This window comes from Anomaloglossus baeobatrachus, chromosome 6 (assembly GCF_048569485.1).
Source record: "Anomaloglossus baeobatrachus isolate aAnoBae1 chromosome 6, aAnoBae1.hap1, whole genome shotgun sequence".
NCBI lineage: Eukaryota > Metazoa > Chordata > Amphibia > Anura > Aromobatidae > Anomaloglossus > Anomaloglossus baeobatrachus.
In genome coordinates, this window is record NC_134358.1 from 162,228,097 (window position 1) to 162,251,313 (window position 23,217).

Here is a 23,217-nt window from a genome sequence, read left to right on the forward strand (position 1 = left end):
CTCCCCTACATTGATCATGTGCCTAGGCCCGCTCTGTCCTTGCACTCACCCTGAATAGTGAAGGTCAGCGAGACGCTAATACAATAAGTCAACACGAGGAAGATAAGATAAAACAAGTGGGGAAAGACACAACAAGAAGCTCTCCTATCTTTCTTCAGTAAGGAACTTCGCAGCTGCAATAGAAACGACACCAATGCTATGCAACGAGCTTCTTGAACATGGTCAGCATAGAAATGAGCTATAGCTGGCATAGTGAGGAGTGAGGAGCGGATATTGATAGCAAAAGGGAGTGGCTGTAGCTAAGGTTACAACTACCTGTTACATCACTGCAGGATAGAAATTAACCTTAACAGCTTCAGTACCTGATGGAATAAAATACACCCCAACTCAGGGTAAATGACGAGCGGATCTTTGATCAACAATACTCTGTGACGGTCTGATCGCATATCACATCAGGGCATGACACACTCGTTACAGTAACTTGATTATGAGAACCTACAATAATGGCTATGCTGCTAGAAAAGATGTCTGTGATGTTGTAGAAATAAGAAAAATACATATGGACCTAAAAAGCATTAGCCTGCCCTAGTAGCTTATCAGCTAAGTCTTTTTGGTGCTTGAAAACATTAGCCACTTCTGAACATTTGAGAGTTTATGTGCAGAAACATACTTGTTGGAGTATATTCTAAATTACCGTTTTCTGTATGTTGTACTGCAGCTTCCTGTGTCGCAGTATTGTAGTGGACAATATGAATCGCGTTGCAAAGTTTGAGATGACTTCTGACACTGAAATATGCGTGACAGCATCATCAGTCAATTTCCTGCTGGTGAGTTCCACATTTCCATTATTGACACTATATAGTGTGCTCTTCTCTAAGGCTGATATTCTCTAAGGCTGCTTTCACACATCCGTTTTTTGCCGTCAGGTACAAACCGGCAAAAAACGGCGCCGGATCCGTTTTATTCCCCATTGACTTGTATTATGACGGATTGTGCTGAATGGCCTTGCGTTGCATGCGGCGTCCGCCGGATCCGGAGAAATGTCTTTGTCCTGCTGCCGGAAAGGACGCAGCATGCAGCGTTTTTTGTCTCCGGCAAAAAAACAGATCACGCCGGATCCGGTGCCGTCCGGCATGTTGTATAATGGAAGCCTATGAGCGCCGGATCCAGCGTCATTCAGCAAAAAACGCATTCCAGTGATGGATCCGGTTTTTTAATCTGAGCATGCTCAGATGAGATGTGAATTCATTTCTGGCCTCTCTCTCTCTCTGTCGGTCTCTCTCCCTCTCCCCCCTCTCTCATACTCACCGATCACAGGCATGGCGCTGCACGGCTGTCACACTGCTCTGGCGGCTTCTCCTCTTTTGAAAATGCAGGCCGCTCATTATTTCATTTCGTATTCACTGCTTCCTCCGCCCACCGGCGCCTATGTGGTTGCAGTCAGAAACGCCCCCACGCTGAGTGACAGCTGTCTCACTGCAACCAATCACAGCCGCCGGTGGGTGAGTCTATATCGTGCAGTACAATAAATAAATAAATAATTTTAAAAAAATGGGGTGCAATCCCCCCAATTTTGTTACCAGCCAAAGTAAAGCCACACGGCTGAAGGCTGGTATTCTCAAGATGGGGAGCCCCATGTTATGGGGAGTCCCGCAGCCTAAAAATATCAGCCAGCAGCCACCCGGAATTGCCGCATCCATTAGTTGCGACAGTCCCGGGACTCTAACCGACTCATCCCGTATTGCCCTGGTGCGGTTGCAATTGGGGTAATAAGGAGTTAATGGCAGCCCATAGCTGCCACTAAGTCCTTGGTTAAGCATGGCAGGCGTCTATGAGACACCCCCCCATGATTATACTGTAGTGAAAGTAAATAATCACACACCAAAAAATCCTTTATTTGAAATAAAAGACAAAAAAAACAAAACACCCTCTTTCACTACTTTATTAAAATCCCCAAATAACCCTCCAGGTCTGACGTAATCCACACGAAGTCCCATGACGCTTTCAGCTCTGCTACAACGGAAGCTAACACGAGTGGCCACAGACCATGACCGCTCTCTGTCAGCTCCATGGAGCAACTGAAGTGAGTCGCGCTGTCAGCGGTGACATCACTCAGGTAGTGACGGTGTGTGCGTTGATGATGGGGGCGGTAGTGCCTGTGTGTGTGCGCGGTGATGATGGGGGCAGTAGTGCCTGTGCGTGTGCGGTGATGATGGGGTTTCTCTTTCTCTCTTACTCTCCCTTTGACATGAAAAAAAAAACGGATCCGATTTTTGCTGCATCCGTCGCATCAGTTTTTACACAATCTGCGACGAATCCGTTGCTGATGGCAAAAAACGAATGTGTGAAAGCAACCTAAGGGTTCCAGTTCAGGGCTTAGTTACTGTGACGATATATCATTCTATTATACCTTTTACTTTGTTATTTAAACATTATTTCTCATTAAATTGATATTATAGATATATATATATATATATATATATATATATATATATATATAAATATATATATATATATATATACACACACATATATACACGTTTACTATATGTTACTTTGCTTCATTTGATCATTGTGTTTCAGCACACTGTATGCATCATCCCTCTGGAGGAGTTCTCTATTGAGTATGCCGAGCCAAAGGTGCGATGTATAGCCGCTTATGGACGAACCCCTGCTCAAAGGTAAATGTACTGTATATCCCTAAGGTCTACAACTTTGATATTGATGACTTAGGCGTAGGCTGGGGTCACACAAGCATATTAAAAATCGGTCCCATTTTCATCTAAACAAGGGGGACAATAGTTTTACACACTTGTCATCTATATATAATTCATTTTTTCAACGTAGCAGCTATTAATCATTTACAAGACTATTTAAAGTTTCCTATGTTACAGAATTGTAATAATTTTATTCTCGCACCCTTAGACTTGAACGGGTGAGTCTTAAGGCCGCTTTACACGCTGCAATGTCGCTACCGAGATAGCCAGCGTGCGTACCCACCCCCATCATTTGTGCGTCGTGGGCACATCGCTGCCCGTGGTGCACAAAATCGCTTAGACCCATCACACTACTTACCTGCCTAGCGACGTGGCTGTGACCGGCGAACCGCCTCCTTTCTAAGGGGGCGGTTCACTCGGCTTCACAGCGACGTCACTAAGCGGCCACCCAATCGAAGCGGAGGGGCGGCGATGAGCGGGACGTAATATCCCGTCTACCTCCTTCCTTATTGCCGGCGGCCGCAGGTAAGGTGAGGTTCCTCATTCCTGCGGTGTCACACGTAGCGATGTGTGCTGCCGCAGGAACGACGAACAACATCGTACCTGCAGCTGCAACGATTTTTGGAATAGGGGAGCATGTCAACGATAAACGATTTTGCACAATTTTGCAACCTTTTTTGATCGCACGTAGGTGTCACACGTAACGACATTGCTAACACGGCCGGATGTGTGTCACGAATTCCGTGACCCCAACGACATCGCTTTAGCAATGTCGCTGGGTGTAAGGCCTGTTTCACACGTCAGTGATTCTGGTACGTTTGTGTTTTTTTTTCTACGTACCAGAATCACTGACATACGCAGACCCATTATAATCAATGGGTCTGCGCACACATCAGTGATTTTTCACTGAATGTGTCTCCGTGCGGCATACCCGCGTGTCCGTGATTGCTGCACGGAGACATGTCCATTTTTTTCTTTTTTTTGATGTCCCACAGACCACGCAGTGGTGTGATCCGTGAAACACGTGCCAGAAAAAAACATGCATATAAAATAAAAATAATTTTTACTCACCCGGCTTCAGCCGCGCTCTCTGCAGCCTGTTCTGCCTGCTGCTTCTGAGCCGGCTCATTACAGTCGTGCATATTCATGAATGCACGACACAGCTGACCCGGAAGCAGCTGCTGCGGGGGTCAGCGCCGGCCGGATGCTGCACCGCGAGAGCGTTGAGCACCAAGGAGAGCGGGAGCGGGCACAGGTGAGTTAATCTCTATGTGCAATCACGGAAAACGGAGCCCGGATTGCACTTAGACAACCCACGTGTGCCGTGAATCACAGCACACGGAGGGACATGTGCGTGATTACATGCCAGTGAAGAACGTCTGTGTTTTTCACTGACGTGTGAAACGGGCCTTAGACAGAGCTGGGCTGTTACACCCCATACACTCTTTAGTGGCTGATCTGATCTGCTGCTCCCGGCAGTAGTTGCTACACATTTGATGGAGCTGGGCTGTTACACTCTTTACACTGTTTACATCTGGTTTGCTGGCAGAGCTTATAACAACTGATCAATGGGGGTGCCAGGTGTCAGATCTCATCAATCTGATATTGATGACCTATTGTAATTACAGATCATCAATATCAAATAATTGGACAAAACTTTTCTATTTTTTTTGTATGGCAATTTCAATTTTGGAACTGGAGTTTTTATCTTTCCTGTTGGTAAAAAACTTTTAGTCATCTCTTGTACATAAACTAGTTTTTCCAACTCACACACAAAATATAGCTCCATATAACCGCCCAGTAAGTATCTGTATTACAGCACATATAGGCTTCGTGCATATGGCTGTGCTGTGTGCCTGACATCTTAACGTAAATTTTTATGATTCATACATAACATTTTAAATGGGAGCTTTGTTTATACCATTTTCTGTTCTTTTTTAATAGTTCACAGTTAAAGGGAATCTGTCACCAGGTTTTTGCTACCTCATCTGAGAGTAGCATGATGTAGGCAAAGACACCCTGAGCTCAACAATGTATCACTTACATTAATGGCTACAGCCATTCTGACACAGTGAAAGATTTGAGATTTTGCATGTAGCAGTGCTGGGAGAGCTGCCTCCGTAAGGCTTCCAGTGTATACTTCCATAGACAGAAGCAGCTAATCACAGAAGGGGGTGGAGTCGGACTGCAACTCATGTGCTGCTGAGACCCACTAATGATAAAGATAAGAGGCTTAAGCTAACATTGCAGGTAAACAAAAAAAGGTGGTGACATAACAAAGGGAAGGCTGAATTCTCTGATTTAAATCTTCCAGCATGCTGTCTTCTGATTACATGGCAAAAACCTGCTGACAGAGACCCTTTAATGGTATCTTTAGAGTTACCTTTCAGTAGTAGATTCAACATCATGTGCATGAAGAAACACTGAGATAGGATATAATTATATAAATCAAGGCAGCTGGTGGCTCAGTGGTTAGCACTGCAGTCTTGCAGCGCTGGGGTCCCATTGAGGTTGACGTCTGCAAGGAGTTTGTATGTTCTCTTGTGTTTCTGTGGGTTTCCCCCCACACTCCAAATACATAGTGGTACGGAATTTAGATTGTGAGCGCTAATGGCACTATATAAGTGAGTTAAATCAATAAATAAATTAATTAAAAATATAATTTATATTGTTCTTGTCTTGAAGTCCTTCTTGTATCCAGTCTTCAGTCTATGAAAATCCACCTCTTTCCTTATTGCTGGACCCCTTGAGAGATGGTAGAGATTCTGATGGGCAGAGGAGTACAGGACAAGAACCTGTCCATGGAGCAGGTCTTCCTTGGCACCAGGGCAACAAAGTATTGCTGACAGCACACCAGGTATTTGCTAAGTTTTCTAGTGTTGCTGGACCTGTGGACACCTGCAACAGTGCTGCAGTGTTCAAATTTAAGTAAAATTAGCATTATTAGTACTTTTATATGAATGCACAACCCATCTAAGAATAGTAAATATAAAAAAATTAATTTGTGTACTGAAACCAGTTGGTTGGTTGACTTTGATCTAATGTTCTTGGCCAACTTTTCCTACAAGTTCCTAAAGCCTTTGTAGTATTTTTATACTAATAATAGTTGTATTTGTCTGTTATTTGTCTGTTGTACAGAATGAGATCATTTTTGGCAGAAGAATCCCTAATACAGGGAGGTATGTCTTCATTGTCCATTACTATCAGACTCAGAACCCGACATTTCCAGTCTCCGTGCTGGTTGACGGTGGAGCACAGTGGTCAGGTATGATGTTGTACGCTCCTTCATATATGGTCATTTTCATTTTTTGTAGCAATGATATGAATGAATATCTGGTATTTCTTCGGCGCTCCATTGGGAGACCCAGACGATTGGGTGTATAGCACTGCCTCCGGAGGCCACACAAAGCAATTACACTAAAAAGTGTAAGGCCCCTCCCCTTCTGGCTATACACCCCCAGTGGGATCACTGGCTCACCAGTTTTCTGCTTTGTGCGAAGGAGGTCAGACATCCACGCATAGCTCCACTGTTTAGTCAGCAGTAGCTGCTGACTATGTCGGATGGAAGAAAAGAGGGCCCATATGGGGCCCCCAGCATGCTCCCTTCTTACCCCACTTGTGGTTTGTAAGGTTGAGGTACCCATTGCGGGTACAGAGGCTGGAGCCCACATGCTGTTTTCCTTCCCCATCCCCCTGAGGGGCTCTGAGGAAGTGGGATCTTACCGGCCCCCAAGCCCTGAGGCCGGGCTCCATCCACAGACCCAGTGAACCTGCTGGATACGGAGCTGGGTACCGTTCAGGGACAAGGCCACGGCCTCCACCATATCCGCAGTTCACATCCCCGGCGTAGAAAACTGGGAAGCAGACTTCCTCAGTCGCCAGGGCATGGACGCAGGGGAATGGTCCCTTCACCCGGACGTGTTTCAGGAAATCTGTCGCCGCTGGGGAAGGCCGGACGTCGACCTAATGGCGTCCCGGCACAACAACAAGGTCCCAACCTTCATGGCACGGTGTCGCGATCACAGAGCTCTGGCGGCAGACGCCTTAGTGCAAGATTGGTCGCAGTTCCGGCTCCCTTATGTGTTTCCACCTCTGGCACTCTTGCCCAGAGTGCTACGCAAGATCAGATCCGACTGCAGCCGCGTCATACTCGTCGCCCCAGACTGGCCAAGGAGGGCGTGGTATCCGGATCTGTGGCATCTCACGGTCGGCCAACCGTGGGCACTACCAGACCGACCAGACTTGCTGTCCCAAGGGCCGTTTTTCCATCGGAATTCTGCGGCCCTGAACCTGACTGTGTGGCCATTGAGTCCTGGATCCTAGCGTCTTCAGGATTATCCCAAGGGGTCGTTGCCACCATGAGACAGGCTAGGAAGCCCACGTCCGCTAAGATCTACCACAGAACGTGGAGGATATTCTTATCCTGGTGCTCTGCTCAGGGAGTGTCTCCCTGGCCATTTGCATTGCCTACATTTCTTTCTTTCCTGCAATCTGGGTTAGAAAAAGGTTTGTCGCTCGGCTCCCTTAAAGGGCAAGTCTCGGCGCTATCCGTCTTTTTTCAGAAGCGTCTAGCACGACTTTCTAAGGTACGCACGTTCCTGCAGGGGGTTTGTCATATCGTACCCCCGTACAAGCGGCCGTTAGATCCATGGGATCTGAACAGGGTACTAGTTGCCCTCCAGAAGCCGCCCTTCGAGCCTCTGAGGGAGGTTTCACTTTCTAGACTATCACAGAAAGTGGCTTTTCTGGTAGCGATCACATCTCTTCGGAGAGTGTCTGAGCTAGCAGCGCTGTCATCCAAGGCTCCCTTCCTGGTCTTCCACCAGGACAAGGTAGTGCTGCGACCCATTCAGGAGTTTCTCCCGAAGGTGGTATCCTCTTTTCATCTTAATCAGGATATCTCTTTGCCTTCTTTTTGTCCTCATGCAGTTCATCGGTATGAGAAGGATTTACATTTGTTAGATCTGGTGAGAGCACTCAGAATCTACATTTCCCGCACGGCGCCCCTGCGCCGTTCGGATGCACTCTTTGTCCTTGTCGCTGGTAAGCGCAAAGGGTCGCAGGCTTCTAAGGCCACCCTGGCTCGATGGATCAAAGAACCAATTCTTGAAGCCTACCGTTCTGCTGGGCTTCCGTTTCCATCAGGGCTGAAGGCCCATTCTACCAGAGCCGGGGGTGCGTCCTGGGCATTACGACACCAGGCTACGGCTCAACAGGTGTGCCAGGCAGCTACCTGGTCGAGTCTGCACACTTTCACCAAACATTATCAGGTGCATACCTATGCTTCGGCGGACGCCAGCCTAGGTAGAAGAGTCCTGCAGGCGGCAGTTGCCTCCCCGTAGGGGAGGGCTGTCTTCGCAGCTCTAACATGAGGTATTCTGTACCCACCCAGGGACAGCTTTTGGACGTCCCAATCGTCTGGGTCTCCCAATGGAGCGCCGAAGAAGAAGGGAATTTTGTTACTTACCGTAAATTCCTTTTCTTCTAGCTCCTATTGGGAGACCCAGCACCCGCCCTGTTGTCCTTCGGGATTTTTGGTTGTTTTTCGGGTACACATGTTGTTCATGTTGAATGGTTTTCAGTTCTCCGACGTTACTTCGGAGTGAATTTGTTTAAACCAGTTATTGGCTTTCCTCCTTCTTGCTTTTGCACTAAAACTGGTGAGCCAGTGATCCCACTGGGGGTGTATAGCCAGAAGGGGAGGGGCCTTACACTTTTTAGTGTAATTGCTTTGTGTGGCCTCCGGAGGCAGTGCTATACACCCAATCGTCTGGGTCTCCCAATAGGAGCTAGAAGAAAAGGAATTTACGGTAAGTAACAAAATTCCCTTCTTTATCAGGTACTTTTAATGCTTCATATTGTCCTCACACTTTTGGATGCCAAGATTTGGTTGTTGCTGGCAATCGTATCAGCCTTGATGTCACTAACCCAGAACTGTCAGTAACCGTGAGAGCTCCACCAGACAAGCCCCTACTCTTGGTGAGTTAAGACTTTAATTTTTTTTATTTATTTATTTATTTATTTATTTATTTTTTTTAAATGCTGCTGGAGTAACTAAACTTTTATTGTTTACATTATTTTGTTCGTAAATATAATTGCATGTGAGTGGCTGCCAAACCATTGCTATTCCCAGTCTATTTGCCTTCCTGTAGCTGAATTTTTATAAAGAAAATACTCACTGGAGTACAGATGATGGCAGTGAAAGGGGAGAAGGGCAGCACTCCAATGACCATTTCACTGCCATCATCTGTACTCTAAATAAGTATGTTCTGATATTAATGCAGCTGAATCCAGGCAACATTTCTGGGGAAAAGCAGGGATTTGAAAGTTACTTCCAGTTTTTTAACATGAATAATGATAAATTTCCTGTTAAAGTGATTTAAAAAGTTTCATAAATTTCCATGCTGGACAAAGTTTAAAAAAAATAAATGAATAAAATTAAGTTACTCTATAATTTTTGAACTTTTAATTCCCTTAGTTCTTAGTTTTCTACCCATTTCAGGAAAAGACCTCTAGAATTTCCATGCAACCAAGATGCCCCAGAATAATTAGACATAATGTTGTTAATTACTTTCCATGCACTCACTATGTGATTCTGGTGTTTTTTATCTGGTACAATTTTATAGTCTCTGTACTAAACTAAAGTTGTTTTTTATTGCATTTTTATGTGTTTGCAGAAACATTGGGGTTTTTTTTTTTTTAAACATATAATTTTTATTAACATTGGATAATCACCAAAAGCACAAATATTGTTTTTACATTTGTTTTCTGCATTCCCAACAAAACTGAGTATTAGTTCACTATCATTAACTTATTGTTCTTTTTCAGGAATCTATCCTGCTTGTACCGGCGGACAGCTATACACATGACATCCTGCTGGAGAAACCACTGGATAAATCTTTTGACTTCATAAATATATGTGGAGAAAACAGCTTCTATGTTGAGTAAGTAATGATTTTGTTTCCATTTTAATCTTTTTTATTTTAGCTTTTAATTCTATGACATTCGCTGTATTAACCTCTTCACAGCCAAGGAGATATTAGTACGTCCTTGGCCGTATCTGTCCGGTCATCCCTCTACATGTACGAGGGGCTGCTGATAAGTCTTTGGCTTTACCGAGAAAGAAACAAGATGGGATGATGAAACTTTACATTTATTCCACATACTCTCCACTGATGTCAACACACTTCTTAAGCGGGTTTTACACGCAACGACATCGCTAACGAGATGTCGTTGGGGTCACGGAATTCGTGACGCACATCCGGCCTTGTTAGCAACGTCGTTGTGTGTGAAACGCACGAACAACCGTTAATGATCAAAATTACATACCTAATCGTTGATTGTTGACCAGTCGTTCCTATCCCGATTACCGTTGCTGTTGTAGGACGCAGGTTGTTCATCGTTTCTGTGGCAGCACACATCGCTATGTATGACACTGCAGAAACGAGGAACATCACCGTACCTGCGGCCGCCCGCAATGAGGAAGGAAGGAGGTGGGCGGGATGTTCGGCGACGTCACACAGCGGCCGCCCAATAGAAGCGGAGAGGCGGAGATGAGCGGGACGTAACATCCCACCCACCTCCTTCCTTCCGCATTGCCGGCGGGACGCAGGTAAGCTGTGTTTGTCGTTCCTGGGGTGTCACACGGAGCGATGTGTGATGCGTCGGGAACGACGAACAACCGGCGCGCAGAAGGAGGAACGACTTTTTGAAAATGAACGACGTGTCAACGAGCAACGATAAGGTGAGTTTTTTTTGCTCGTTCACAGTCGTTCGTAGCTGTCACACACTACGATATCTCTAACGATGCCGGATGTGCGTCATGGAATCCGTGACCCCGACGACATATCGTTTGATATATCGTAGCGTATGACGCCGGCCTGAGGCTAAAAAATTCTTAATGACGCTCGTGAAAGTACCCGCCCCCGTCGTTTCTGAGTCCCGGGCAAATCGTTGCCCGTGGCGCACAATATCGCTGGGAGCCGGCACACATTCTTACCTTCCTAGCGACGTCGCTGTGACGCCGCATGAACCGCCCCGTTAGAAAAGAGGCTGTTCATTGGCCGGCAAACAGCCTCTTTTCTAAGGGGGTGGTTTGCGCAGCGTCACAGCGACGTCACACGGCAGGCATCCAATAGAAGCGGAGAGCACCCACGGAAAGTCACGCCCACCTCGTTGCCGGCAGGACGCAGGTACGTTGTTGTTAGTCTTTCCTGGGGTGTCACACGTAGCGATGTGTGCTGCCTCGGGAACGAAGAGCAACCTGCATCCTGCACGAGCAATGACATTTGGGAAATGGACGATATGTCAACAATCAACAATTTGGTGAGTATTTTACATCGCTAGCGGTCGCTCGTACGTGTCACACACAACAACGTCGCTAACGAGGCCGGATGTGCGTCACGAATTCCGTGACCTCAATGACATCTCGTTAGCGATGTCGTTGCATGTAATGGGGCCTTTAGGGTCTGTGCGCACTGGAAAAATGATTCTTAATTAAAATCTGCACATGCGGCAAAAAAACGCACCCAAAATCCGCATGCGGTTTTACTGCGGTTTTGGTGTGGTTTTTCCACGGGTTGGTCCCTGCGGTTTTTAAACATTATTTAATGGCAAAACCACAGGTACCTGTGGAAAAGAAGTGACATGCTATTTCTTTTTGCTGCAGAAATTCTGCAGAAAAACCTATAGGGAAAAAAAACGCAGTGTGTGCATAGCATTTTCGATTTCCCATAGATTTTGCTGGGAAAGGACTGCAGGAAGGTTTTGAACAAAAACCGCACCTTTTCTGCAGCAAAAACCGCGGCAAATCGGCGACAAAAAACGCAGTGTGCGCACAGGGCCTTATATTGGTTCTTTGTTTGTTTTTTAAATAAAAATTGTGATTTGAGTTAAAAAAATGAATTGCCAATTTATTTTTAAAGACGTGAATTTGTTTTCTTTTACAACAAAATCCCACAATTATAACGTGTAGACTCGTATAATATCATTTTTTGATAATCACATATTACCAGAACAGATGGAGATTATTTTATTTCTGAATGTGCTGCTGCCACCTTGTGACTACAGACGGAAGTTACTCATATTACAGTATATGTGATGCTGTAGGTCCAGATCTGCTGTCTTTTGGCAAGTTAATTACAGAATGATTAATAGATACAGTGCTTTGAAAAAGTATCCATACCCTGTCAACTTTTCCATATTTTTACCACTTTACTCCGACAAATGTAAATGTATTTTAGAGTTTATGTGAGATACCAACACTAAGTAGTAAGTATTTGTGAAGTGTAAAGGAATAGATGGTTTTCTAAATGTTTAAAAAATACATTGTAGGACCACCTTTCACTGCAATTACTGCTGCAAGTCTTATAAAATATGTCATTACCATCTTTGTACATCTAGGAGGCTGAAATTTTTGTCCTCAGTGAGATTGGATGGAGGCGTCTGTGACAACAATTTTCAAGCTTTGTCACAGATTCACAATGGGATTTAGGTCTGGGCCATTTTCAGCAGTAATTGCAGGGAAAGTTGGTCCTACAAAGTATAGACTCAGGTGCTGAATACAAATGTTCGGCACAATTTTGGGACTTACAATATGTTTTTCAAATCTTTAGAAAATGAAATTTGTGAGGAAAATATGTGGAAAAGCTAACTAGAAACAAGTATTCCCTCAAATGTAGGTAAAATCAATATATTTATTGGTATGCATTAAAATAACAAAAAAAATAAATAATACACACAAAAATACAATGTGCATGTATATATAAGTGACTATATACTTAGGTTTGTAGGCTAACGGGAAAAAATGTGGAGCTGCCGCCCCACCACCGTGCGGAGCTGCCGCCCCACCACCGTGCGGAGCTGCCGCCCCATCTACACCCCACCTACTGTCTCCTCCCCATAATCCTATAGAATGTAAGCCCGCAAGGGCAGGGCCCTCTTCCCTCTGTACTAGTCTGTCTACTGTAACTTGTATATGTATTTTGTATGTAACCCCCTTCTCATGTACAGCACCATGGAACTAATGGTGCTCTATAAATAAATAATAATAATAATATGATATCAATACTCTTTCAAGGCACTGTAGTTCCAGCCCTCTGAGAAGAAATATTCCTGCATAATTCATATACTCTAATGGAGACCAACATATTGCAAAAGAGAAGACAATCAACATTCTTATTATTGACAGAATGCAGATCACAAAAAAGGGATGCAATCATGCTCTCTATACAGTATATGTATCCTGGGACTGGTAGTATGTGGGTAGAGCCAGCTATAGTTCTTCTTAGCAGTGTAAATCACAAAACCCCCATAAGTATCAGCCTTAGAGCACCACCTAGCCCTTCACAGTACCATGCATCTCTGATACCTAGTTGGAAGATACAGTGAGAGTCCATTGTGTTTGAATCCACATTAAAGGGGCTGTCCACTACAAACCCTTCTCAATCAATATATTTCCCCTTTTTAAAATAATAAAACTAATACTTGTGGCGACATGGACTCTCATGGGTTAAAGTTTCTTAAAATCCAGCCAGACAGCACGATAGATTGTCTTTAGACGGGGGAGAAGTCCCTCATTGTTTTTACAAGACTCTTGTTGACTCAATGTAATTGTGTTGGCCACTGAAAGCCAGACGTATTGTTCTCCAGACATTTCCAGTAACCATTGTATTGTAGTTGTGTATTGATAATGTAATTACCTTAGTAGCCATTGTCTAGTCGGTGACTTGCCGACTCCATGTAGATATACTGAGTCTTTCTATGCACATCATTTAAATGAACATTATCCATGCAGCTTGAAATTCATCCAATGGGGGAAGCAATCTTGTCCAACCAATCGATGAGGACGCAGTGTATCCTAAGGGAAGGTTATGGCTATAAAAGGGACTTCTTTAAGCCACCAGTGTTGATGAAGGTTGATGGATGCTGATGGATCCAGTCTAAGCTCTTTGGAGCTGACTACAGGATCAGGATATCTTATGGCTTCAATCTAGGGGCTCCGGTTCCGGTTGGAGACCATATCCACAGCCTAGGGATTTTGACCCCGGCTGCCAGGATTGTATCATCATACCAGGACTACCTAAGGAGGACACTCAGGTTGGGACAGTTCAGTCACCTGTTACAGACTTTGTAGACCTTACACAGCTTCCTAAATCTGGCGTTATTCCAGTCACGGTAGGTGCCCGCCAAAAGCGGGGTGCTGCTGGATTGGAGTGAGTAGCCCTGGAACCTGTGAGGCATGGACATTCTAAATCCCTGGTGAGCCAGCGGAAGTTGAGACTCTGTTGCCTGTTACATTTGTGTGTTTTGCTGGTTATGTGTTATGTGCCGTTAATTGTTTGGGGATACAATAAAGTCTAATTATTGTGGTTCTCTCACCCTGTGTTGTCTGAGTAGTGTTACGCTTTCGGTTAAGGAGGCCGGCGTTTAGTTGGGATGAGCCCTGAGCCACGCTGTCTTTCTAAAGGCGCCGGGTTTTAGTGGACGAGAGCATCCACTGAGCCCCGTGTCTCCACAATTGGTGGCAGCAGTGGGATACTACTCAGCCTGGTTTACCCAGGGGAGCTGCAGTGGACTGGTGTTTTCGGACACCGTCCAGGGCTCAACAACCAGGGAGGCACATAAGCATACCCAGCAGGCCATAGGGGAGGCATTCAGGTTTCGGACGCTGCCATGTCCAACCCCATCAGCTCAGCCATGGGACAAGGACAAGAGAGGAGTTACGACCACTGCAGTAAATGGATGCTACAGGATCTGTGCCAGAGGCGAAAGATTATCTACTGGAACGCTGAGACTCGGTCAGACTTGATCCAGAAATTAGTCCATTGGGATGCCCAGAATGATGCAGAGGACGATGAGGATCCCGCCGATATTGACCCAGAGGATTTAAACTATGTGCCACATCATGGATCTAGTGACAATCGGAAATCAACTTTGTCCAAAATGGCCCAAGCCACAGCATTGTTGGATGCATTGGGGCCTAGATCCTCAAGAGAAGAGAGGGCTTGGGTTCTGGAATATGTTTATGGGATTCCAGCTGCCGTACTGCTAGCACCAGCCGGTCGAGAAGGATGGTCCCGCCACCCAGCAGAAGCTGCGCCAAAACAAAGGACTACAAACAGGGCCTGTGACTCGCCCAATCTATGGCGCTGTTATACATGTGGGCGCCATGGACATATAGATAGAGATTGTCTCCAAAAGCGAGGCCGCATGCTTGGAGCCCATCTACCAGCTCAGCCGGTCAAGAGCCAGGGACTACGAGACACTGTTTCCTCCATTACAATGGTAAGTGCAGTTATTGTTTCCCCAGAAGACCCTGTACCAGATTCCCAATTATCCATCTCCCTGGCTGAGGGCCAGCGCTCAGACGTTCCTCTGGCATGTGTGCAGTTGGACCTAAGGACCGACCAGGGAGAGGTCGAGGTGGAGCTTGTGGACAGCCTCCCCACACCTGGTATTTTGGGGACCAACCAGGAAGTGATCGATGTGGGGATTGTGAACAGCCTCCCCATACCTGACATTGTGGAGACTGACCAGAGCAAGGCTGATGTGGAGCTTATGGACACCGTCCCCACACCAGTTATTTCGGGAAAGGACCAGGGAGAGGTTGAAGTGAGACTTGTGAACAGCCACCCCACACCTGTCATTGTGGAGACTAATCAGAGCAAGGCTGATGTGGAGCTTATGGACACCGTCCCCACACCAGTTACTTTGGGGTCTGACCAGGAAGAGGTCCATATGGAGTTTACGGACAGCCTCCCCACACCTGTTGTTTCCGGGACTAGCCAGGAGGAAGTTGAAGTGGGGTTCATAGATGGCCCCACCAAGCTTGTTGTTTCGGATACCACTCAAAGGGAAGGGAAAGTGGGGCTTGTGAATTACCTGCTCACACCAGTCATTTTGGAGAATGACCTAGGACAAGGACTATCCAGTCAGTTTGAAGCAGCCATCACCCACCTCCAAGCCAAGCAGGACCCTGATGTGGATCTTTCTAACATCATTTCCAGAGATGGTTTGCATTCCCGGTCTCCATCATCCACTTCTGAGCCAAGAACCGTGAGTAAGCCTAACCACACTGTGGCTATTGACTGGGGGAGGATTGATTGTGGGAGATTTATGCAAGCCCAACTCATGGACCCCACCTTAGTGCTTGTCCGCAATATGGCTGCTCAACTTGGAGGAGGTAATCAGGGGGTGGTGTATAGATGCAAGCCTCTGTTGCTGACCTCACCATTAAAAAGGACAATGCCGTCAAGAGGAGAAGGATGATCGGAAGCCTATCATGTCTGGCTAATATTAAGAAGGGGGAGGAATGTGACGACATGGACTCTCATGGGTTAAAGTTTCTTAAAATCCAGGCAGACAGCACGATAGATTGTCTATAGACGGGGAGAAGTCCCTCATTGTTTTTACAAGACTCTTGTTGACTCAATGTAATTGTGTTGGCCACTGAAAGCCAGACGTATTGTTCTCCAGACATTTCCAGTAACCATTGTATTGTAGTTGTGTATTGATAATGTAATTACCTTAGTAGCCATTGTCTAGTCGGTGACTTGCCGACTCCATGTAGATATACTGAGTCTTTCTATGCACATCATTTAAATGAACATTATCCATGCAGCTTGAAATTCATCCAATGGGAGAAGCAATCTTGTCCAACCAATCGATGAGGACGCAGTGTATCCTAAGGGAAGGTTATGGCTATAAAAGGGACTTCTTTAAGCCACCAGTGTTGATGAAGGTTGATGGATGCTGATGGATCCAGGCTAAGCTCTTTGGAGCTGACTAGAGGATCAGGATATCTTATGGCTTCAATCTAGGGGCTCCGGTTCCAGTTGGAGACCATATCCACAGCCTAGGGATTTCGACCCCGGCTGCCAGGATTGTATCATCATACCAGGACTACCTATGGAGGACACTCAGGTTGGGACAGTTCAGTCACCTGTTACAGACTTTGCAGACCTCACACAGCTTCCTAAATCTGGCGTTATTCCAGTCACGGTGGGTGCCCGCCAAAAGCGGGGTGCTGCTGGATTGGAGTGAGTAGCCCTGGAACCTGTGAGGCATGGACATTCTAAATCCCTGGTGAGCCAGCGGAAGGGTGAGACTCTGTTGCCTGTTACATTTGTGTGTTTTGCTGGTTATGTGTTATGTGCCGTTAATTGTTTGGGGATCCAATAAAGTCTAATTATTGTGGTTCTCTCACCCTGTGTTGTCTGAGTAGTGTTATGCCCACGGTTAAGGAGGCCGGCGTTCAGTTGGGATGAGCCCTGAGCCACGCTGTCTTTCTAAAGGCTGCGGGTTTTAGAGAGCACCCACTGAGCCCCGTGTCTCCACAATACTCACCTATGGAGTTGGCGCCATTTCAACGGTGTCAGTACAATGTCTCTCAGGATTGCAAAACAGCGTTACATCATGTGATCCCTGCAGCCAATCAGAGGCCGCTTCACTCTCCCCGCCTTTGGACAAATCGGTGACATCTGAAGGAAGTGAGTGCTGCTGCTGCTATCTCTCTTCCTTCAGAAGTATGTGATACGTTCAAAGGTGGGGGAGAGTGAAGCGGCCTCTGATTGGTCACAGGAATCTGATTGAGAAGGGGTTGTCTGAGTAGTGGATAAGCCCTTTAAGGATCACTTTACACGTGTCTCTGAAATTGATAAGCCTAATTTTGATCACTTTTGATCATCTTTCCTCATGTCTCATCTAGTGATATCTAGCAGATGCCAGATATGATCGATTTAACATGAACAAGTAGTGATGGGTGACCTTGCATATATCCGGGATTGGTTCCGGCCCGGAACTGATCCCAGATATTTGACCGGAGTCCGGTCCCCATATAAGTCTATGGGAACCAGAAATCCGGCGCTTAAAAATGCTGGTAGAAGGGATAAGGGGATTAGAGCAAGTGCGCTATACTTACCGAGTCTCCAACACGGCTGTAACTGTTTCTAGGCAGCTCACTCTTCTTCCGGGGCTGTTCATTTACTTTCATGAATATTCACTGCTTTCCCTGCCCACTGACAGTCCTGGCGTCTGTGATTTGTTGCAGTCAGACCCGACCCAGCCTGTGTGACAATATCTGACTGCTTGCGATCACAGACCCTGTCTGCGGGTCTATACCGTGGTATAAAAATCAATAAATAAATAAATTAATGTAGGTCCCCCCGTATTATAAGGCATACGGCTACAGGCTGCAGCCTCCAGCCGTGCACTTTTCTTGGCAAAATAAAAGGAACCGGAATAAGAGGATTAAAAAAGTGTGCGATCTCCCAATTTTGATAGCTGTAATCACAGGTGGAGGTCTGTGGGAACCTCCAGCTGTGATCGCAAATAACCTGAGTAACGTCACCACTCATCCCGTGACTCAGTCTCTGCCTGAAGCTTACAGAGGGCGATCACGTTCTATGGCCGCCCGCTGTCACTTCAGATGTAGCAGAGCTGGAATCATCGTGGGACCTCGTGTGGACTATGTTGAACCTGCAGGGGTGTTTTGGGGGTTAATAAATTGATGAAAGAGGGTGTTTGAGGTTTTTTTGTATTTTTTTCAAATAAAGGATTTTTTGGGTGTTTTTGTGTTTCTTTTCACTTACAGATTAGTAATGGGGGGCCTCATAGACGCCTCACATTTCTAATACAGGGCTTAGTGGCAGCTGAGGGCTGTTATTAACCCCTTATTACCCTGATAGTCAGGCGGCTGCAGGCTGCTAATTTTAGGCTAGTGGGACCAATAAGCATGGGTCTCCCCAGCCTGAAAATCCCAGCCCCCAGCTGTCAAGCTTGTCATGGCTGAGTATCAAAATTAGGGTAGAACCCCTGCCGTTTATTTTTTTTTGTTTTGTTTTTTTTCAAATTACTTATTTTAAAAAATTTTTTTTTAGAAAAACAGCCGCATGCAGTTCTTCCTCTTATTTTGATACACAGCCAGGATAGGGACATGGCTGGGGGCTGCAACCTGTAGCCGAATACTTTATCTGTGGGGGGAACCCTATGACTATTTATTTTTATACCACGATATAGAGCCGCAGACAGTGTCTGTGAATGCAAGCAGTCAGACACTCTATCATTCAGGCTGGGGGCGCATCTGACTGCAACCAATCACACACACCAGGACTGCCAGTGGGCGAGGGCAAGACAAAACAATCACTGATCTCGGGGAGACCAGCCAGAGAAAACACTGCCGACAGCCAGCGAAGGCACTAAACACAGTGAAATCCTAAGTGCATTGCCCCCTGGGAAGTATGCAAATCAAAAAAGGTCCATGGAGCCTCTGTTAGGAGTCTCGACACAGAAAATAGTCAGATTGGTATTGGTATTTCCCTTGTCATATCTTTAAACTCGTCAAAGAGTTGGATATTAGATGCCTTAAAAAGAGCCACTCCTTGGCTAGGTCCTTCCCGGAGGGATATCTGGCTATTTTCTGTGTCGAGACTCCTAACAGAAGCTCCACTGACCTTTTTTGAGTGGGCGGGGGCAGCAATGAATATGTATGAGGCTAATAAGCAGCCCCGGAAGAGGAGTCAGTGACCCGGAAGCAGTTACAGCTACACTGGAAACTCAGTAAATCTAGTGTGCTTGCTTTATTTTTATTGTTCCTTTAATTTTTTTATTTTTCCCGAATTGCCGAATCTGGATAATCATCCGGAGTTCCCTGAGAACTCTGGGCCCGGGTCCGGCACCTGGATACTTTTGAAACCATGAAGATCCCGACTTTTTTTTGACAGTCTGGGTCTGCCCATCACTACTAACAATCTAATTTTACTTTCATAAAAGTTTAAGCAATGATAAACGAGTGAATTATTGCCAGTCTGTGAATTGATGCACTGGACAATTAGAAACATTTGCTTGATATAACAATGTTTTAGACAATATTCACCATCTATGTACAAATTAATAACATTCTCTTATATTTACGGGCTTTGGCGAACATACCAGCCCTCATGTTCTCTATTATTATATTATTCCTTTTAAATAAAGGTATTTGTGTAATTAAAGGGATTTGGTTCTTGTATTTCAAATAATACAGAGTGTAGACTTGCTTATAAAAGAAGTAAACAAGTGCACATATGACCAGAATCCGCCCCCGCTCCAAAGCTTAAGCGGTTATTGCCGGACCAGTTGCGATGATGTCCCAGCCAATAGTGACCTGACCCTACAACCAATCAGTAGTCTCAGCAATGAGGTCTCAGGGGGTTAAGACAACCGTACTCCAATTCTACTGGAGACTATCGAGTTAAGATGGATTCCATTTATATGAGTTTTGCCATTTATTGTCCCTTATTCTGGTTTGCATCTTCTATTTTGCATAATTTTTGATATAAAAAAAGTGGCCCCATGGCCCACCGTTATTCATGGGCAGAATGAATGGCATGGAAGTAGCCGCCTTTGATGAACAAAATTTTGTCTGAGGCTAGCATGCCACAGTATATGCTGTTATACAATTTCAGTTGTCACACTTTCTGTTGTGAAGTCAGCAACAGTCTTTTTCCAACTGTCTAGAACGATATATAATAATTTCTTTTTCCTTTTCTCTAGTCCATTTTCCTCACCTGAATTTTGCAAAGATTCTGCAAGATCTTTAGTGGCATATTATAATGATGGAGCACTGTGGTGTGGATGCCACGCAGAAGGATCCACAAACCCAGTGTGCAATCCGCTTGGAGGGCAGTGCAGCTGCAGACCTAACATCATTGGGAGAACTTGTAGCCGTTGTGCCACTGGTTACTATGGATTTCCACACTGCAGACGTGAGTTAAAGTTGACTTTACTCTTCTTAGGCTAGGGCCCCACTTTGCATTTCCACCTGCGTTTTAGGTGCTTTTTAGGTCCGTTTTGAGAAGCACCTTTTTCATGCCAAAAGGCATGCGTTTTGATTTACCAGCAAAGTCTATGGAAAAAGTGGATTTCCTGACCCCACTTTGTGTTTGTCAACGCTGCGTTTAATTTGCATATTTTGTGGCAAAAACCATGCGTTCAAAGAAGCAGCCTGTCAATTGTTTTTGCCATTTTGGGTGCGTTTTGGTAACATTGAAGTCAATGAGAAATGGCAAAAACCAAGATTCCTGCAAATTCCAGCGTTTTACCTGCTTTTTCAGTGCAGAAAACATGCGTTTTGGACTACCAAAACTCATGCTTTTTGGACATCAAAATAATGATTTCATATGTCCCTTTACACACATACATAGTCCGACAATTAAAAATAAGAAATTTACTAAATTATTGCTATTTTTCCATTAAATATCATATTACCGCTATAATTTCATTAAAATAATTTATTTCCATTATTTTTCACAAAAATATAGATTTGTTTCTTTTTTCCAATTTTTTCATTGAGTTTGACTATTTAAACTTTATTTATCAGTGTCTAGATGTTCAAAACGCATCTATCAAAACGCAGGTAAAAAAAACAGGTAAAAAGCGCTGAAAACACATCTAAAACGCGGTAAATACGCATGCGTTTTCAGCGCTAAATTTCTGAAAAAGGCAACTTTGGTCAAATCAATTAAGCCCAAAACGTGCGTTCTGAACTGCAAGTAGGAAAACGCAAAGTGGGGCCCTAGCCTTACATTGTATCTTATGACCCTACCGCCAACATAGCTCTCATATCCCTGTGTTTCTTAATGGAAAGTTATGTCCCTGTACAAGTCAGCGTGGATAATTGGAGCCATTACACATAAGTCTACCTTAATTTCAGAGATCAGATGCTAAAACGTGCAATGTCCTCCTAAAGATAGGTTGCCAGACTCTGTGGTCTTGTTCTTCTCCTTGAGCTTGAATCGTTCCCGGTACTTGATTTTGGAGATAATGCATTGGTCTTTAAGTTACTTTTTCTGAAATACTCATTTAACATGCAAATATTTTATTCACAATTTAGCATGCACGTGTGGTCGTCGCCTCTGTGATGAAATAACCGGAAAATGCATCTGCCCACCTCAGACGGTCAAACCTATGTGTGAAGTCTGTGAACAACATACATTCAGTTATCACCCTCTCCTGGGGTGTGAAGGATGCAACTGTTCAGCCACAGGAGTCATTCAGCCATTCCGGCCAGAGTGCGATTCTACAAGTGGACAGTGCAGGTCGGGTACTGGATTAATTTTCTGATGTTTATTTCTGTACCTATAGTCATACATCAAAGCATGTGAGATTTTAACTATTAAATGGTTACACTGGTTTTACAGAATTAAAAAGCTGTCTAATGATTTTGTCTGGTATTGTAGCACTGTTCCTATAAAGTAATCGGAGCTCAGCTGAGAAATCACACAGCCTGTAGACAAGATGGTCCTTGCCTTCAGAAAAATGCAGCCATGATTTTTTGGACAATATTTTTAAAGTGGTACCCCAGGCTTAAAGGGAATCTGTTAGCAGGTTTTTGCTACCTCATCTGAGAGCAGCATGATGTAGGTAAAGAGATCATGAAACCAATGATGTATCACTTAGATTGCTGAATGCAGCCGTTCTGACACAATCAGTATTTTTAGATTTAGCCATCTTACAGAGCTGAGAGAGCTGTCCCACGTACACCAGGCTCTATATCGAGATTGTACATGGACAGTGAGGAAGGGCGTGCCGGACTGCTGTGTGCGTGGCATTGTAGTATGAGCAATAATAAGGTTCCTGCTGCTTGAACAATCATAGCAAATAAACAGCAGATCGGACCTTGACAAGACAGGCATCCCTATATTTTCTGTGTTAACCCTTACAGCATGCTGTCTTCAGCTTATATAGAAAAAACTTGCTGACAGATTCCCATTAAAGGTACAATGTCGCATTTTTTATTTTTGTATTAATAATAGTGATTATGAAATCAAGTATTTTTAGTACAAAATTAAATTCACTGTTTATTTAGTTTTTATTTAATTCTAGTTTTACTGAAACACTGGGGGCTGCCATCTTGAAATTGCTGTGTGTAACGACACTCAAATACAGCAGCGCCTGTGCATAAGTGACAGTTGTTGGACTACGACCCTATTCTCTGAAACTGTTTCTGCTGTGAGCTGGATACTCCCCCCTGGGCTGTCCAGATCACAGCAGAGGGAGGAGATTGCCACCATCTTTGTGGAGCTCACAGTGTATGCTGTGTGCTGCACTTTCCCCCTGTCACCCGTTCGGGAGGTGTGAGTACAACAAAATGGCTCCACACTGTGATCCTAAACTTCATCTTCCCTTATCCTTCTGGAAACACCCAGATTGGGAGGGGGAGGTGACATCATGCACAGGAGAGCAGATTCCACCCACTTTTACTGCAGCTGTAATGTGAGCTAGTTCTACAGTAGCTCTACAGTAGGATTTCAGAAGCTGCTCCCCCTAGTGTTTAAGAGTGGAAAATATCTAACTTTTAAAATATTTTTTATATATTTATTATACCTGCAGTATTATAATTCAAGTGGCCCATTAAATAATAGTTATTAGCTACATATTTTTATGGATAACTGTAGATGGTGGTGTCTGACGTAATTTACTGATGTTTGAAATAAATGATAATCTATTGTATGAGAGCAGG

General features: G+C 44.8%; 1 protein-coding gene across 1 annotated transcript in view; it reads left to right on the forward strand.

Moving 5' to 3' along the window:
• LAMA3 (laminin subunit alpha 3) overlaps positions 1 to 23,217 on the forward strand; it is a 291,632-nt gene that overhangs the window by 129,405 nt on the left and 139,010 nt on the right. Inside the window, exons 23-30 of the mRNA XM_075353342.1 lie at positions 719 to 827; positions 2,584 to 2,681; positions 5,403 to 5,574; positions 5,856 to 5,982; positions 8,557 to 8,696; positions 9,546 to 9,661; positions 20,250 to 20,461; positions 21,589 to 21,793. Of these exons, the coding sequence (XP_075209457.1) occupies positions 719 to 827; positions 2,584 to 2,681; positions 5,403 to 5,574; positions 5,856 to 5,982; positions 8,557 to 8,696; positions 9,546 to 9,661; positions 20,250 to 20,461; positions 21,589 to 21,793 (1,179 nt within the window). The remainder of the gene's footprint in view (positions 1 to 718; positions 828 to 2,583; positions 2,682 to 5,402; positions 5,575 to 5,855; positions 5,983 to 8,556; positions 8,697 to 9,545; positions 9,662 to 20,249; positions 20,462 to 21,588; positions 21,794 to 23,217) is intronic.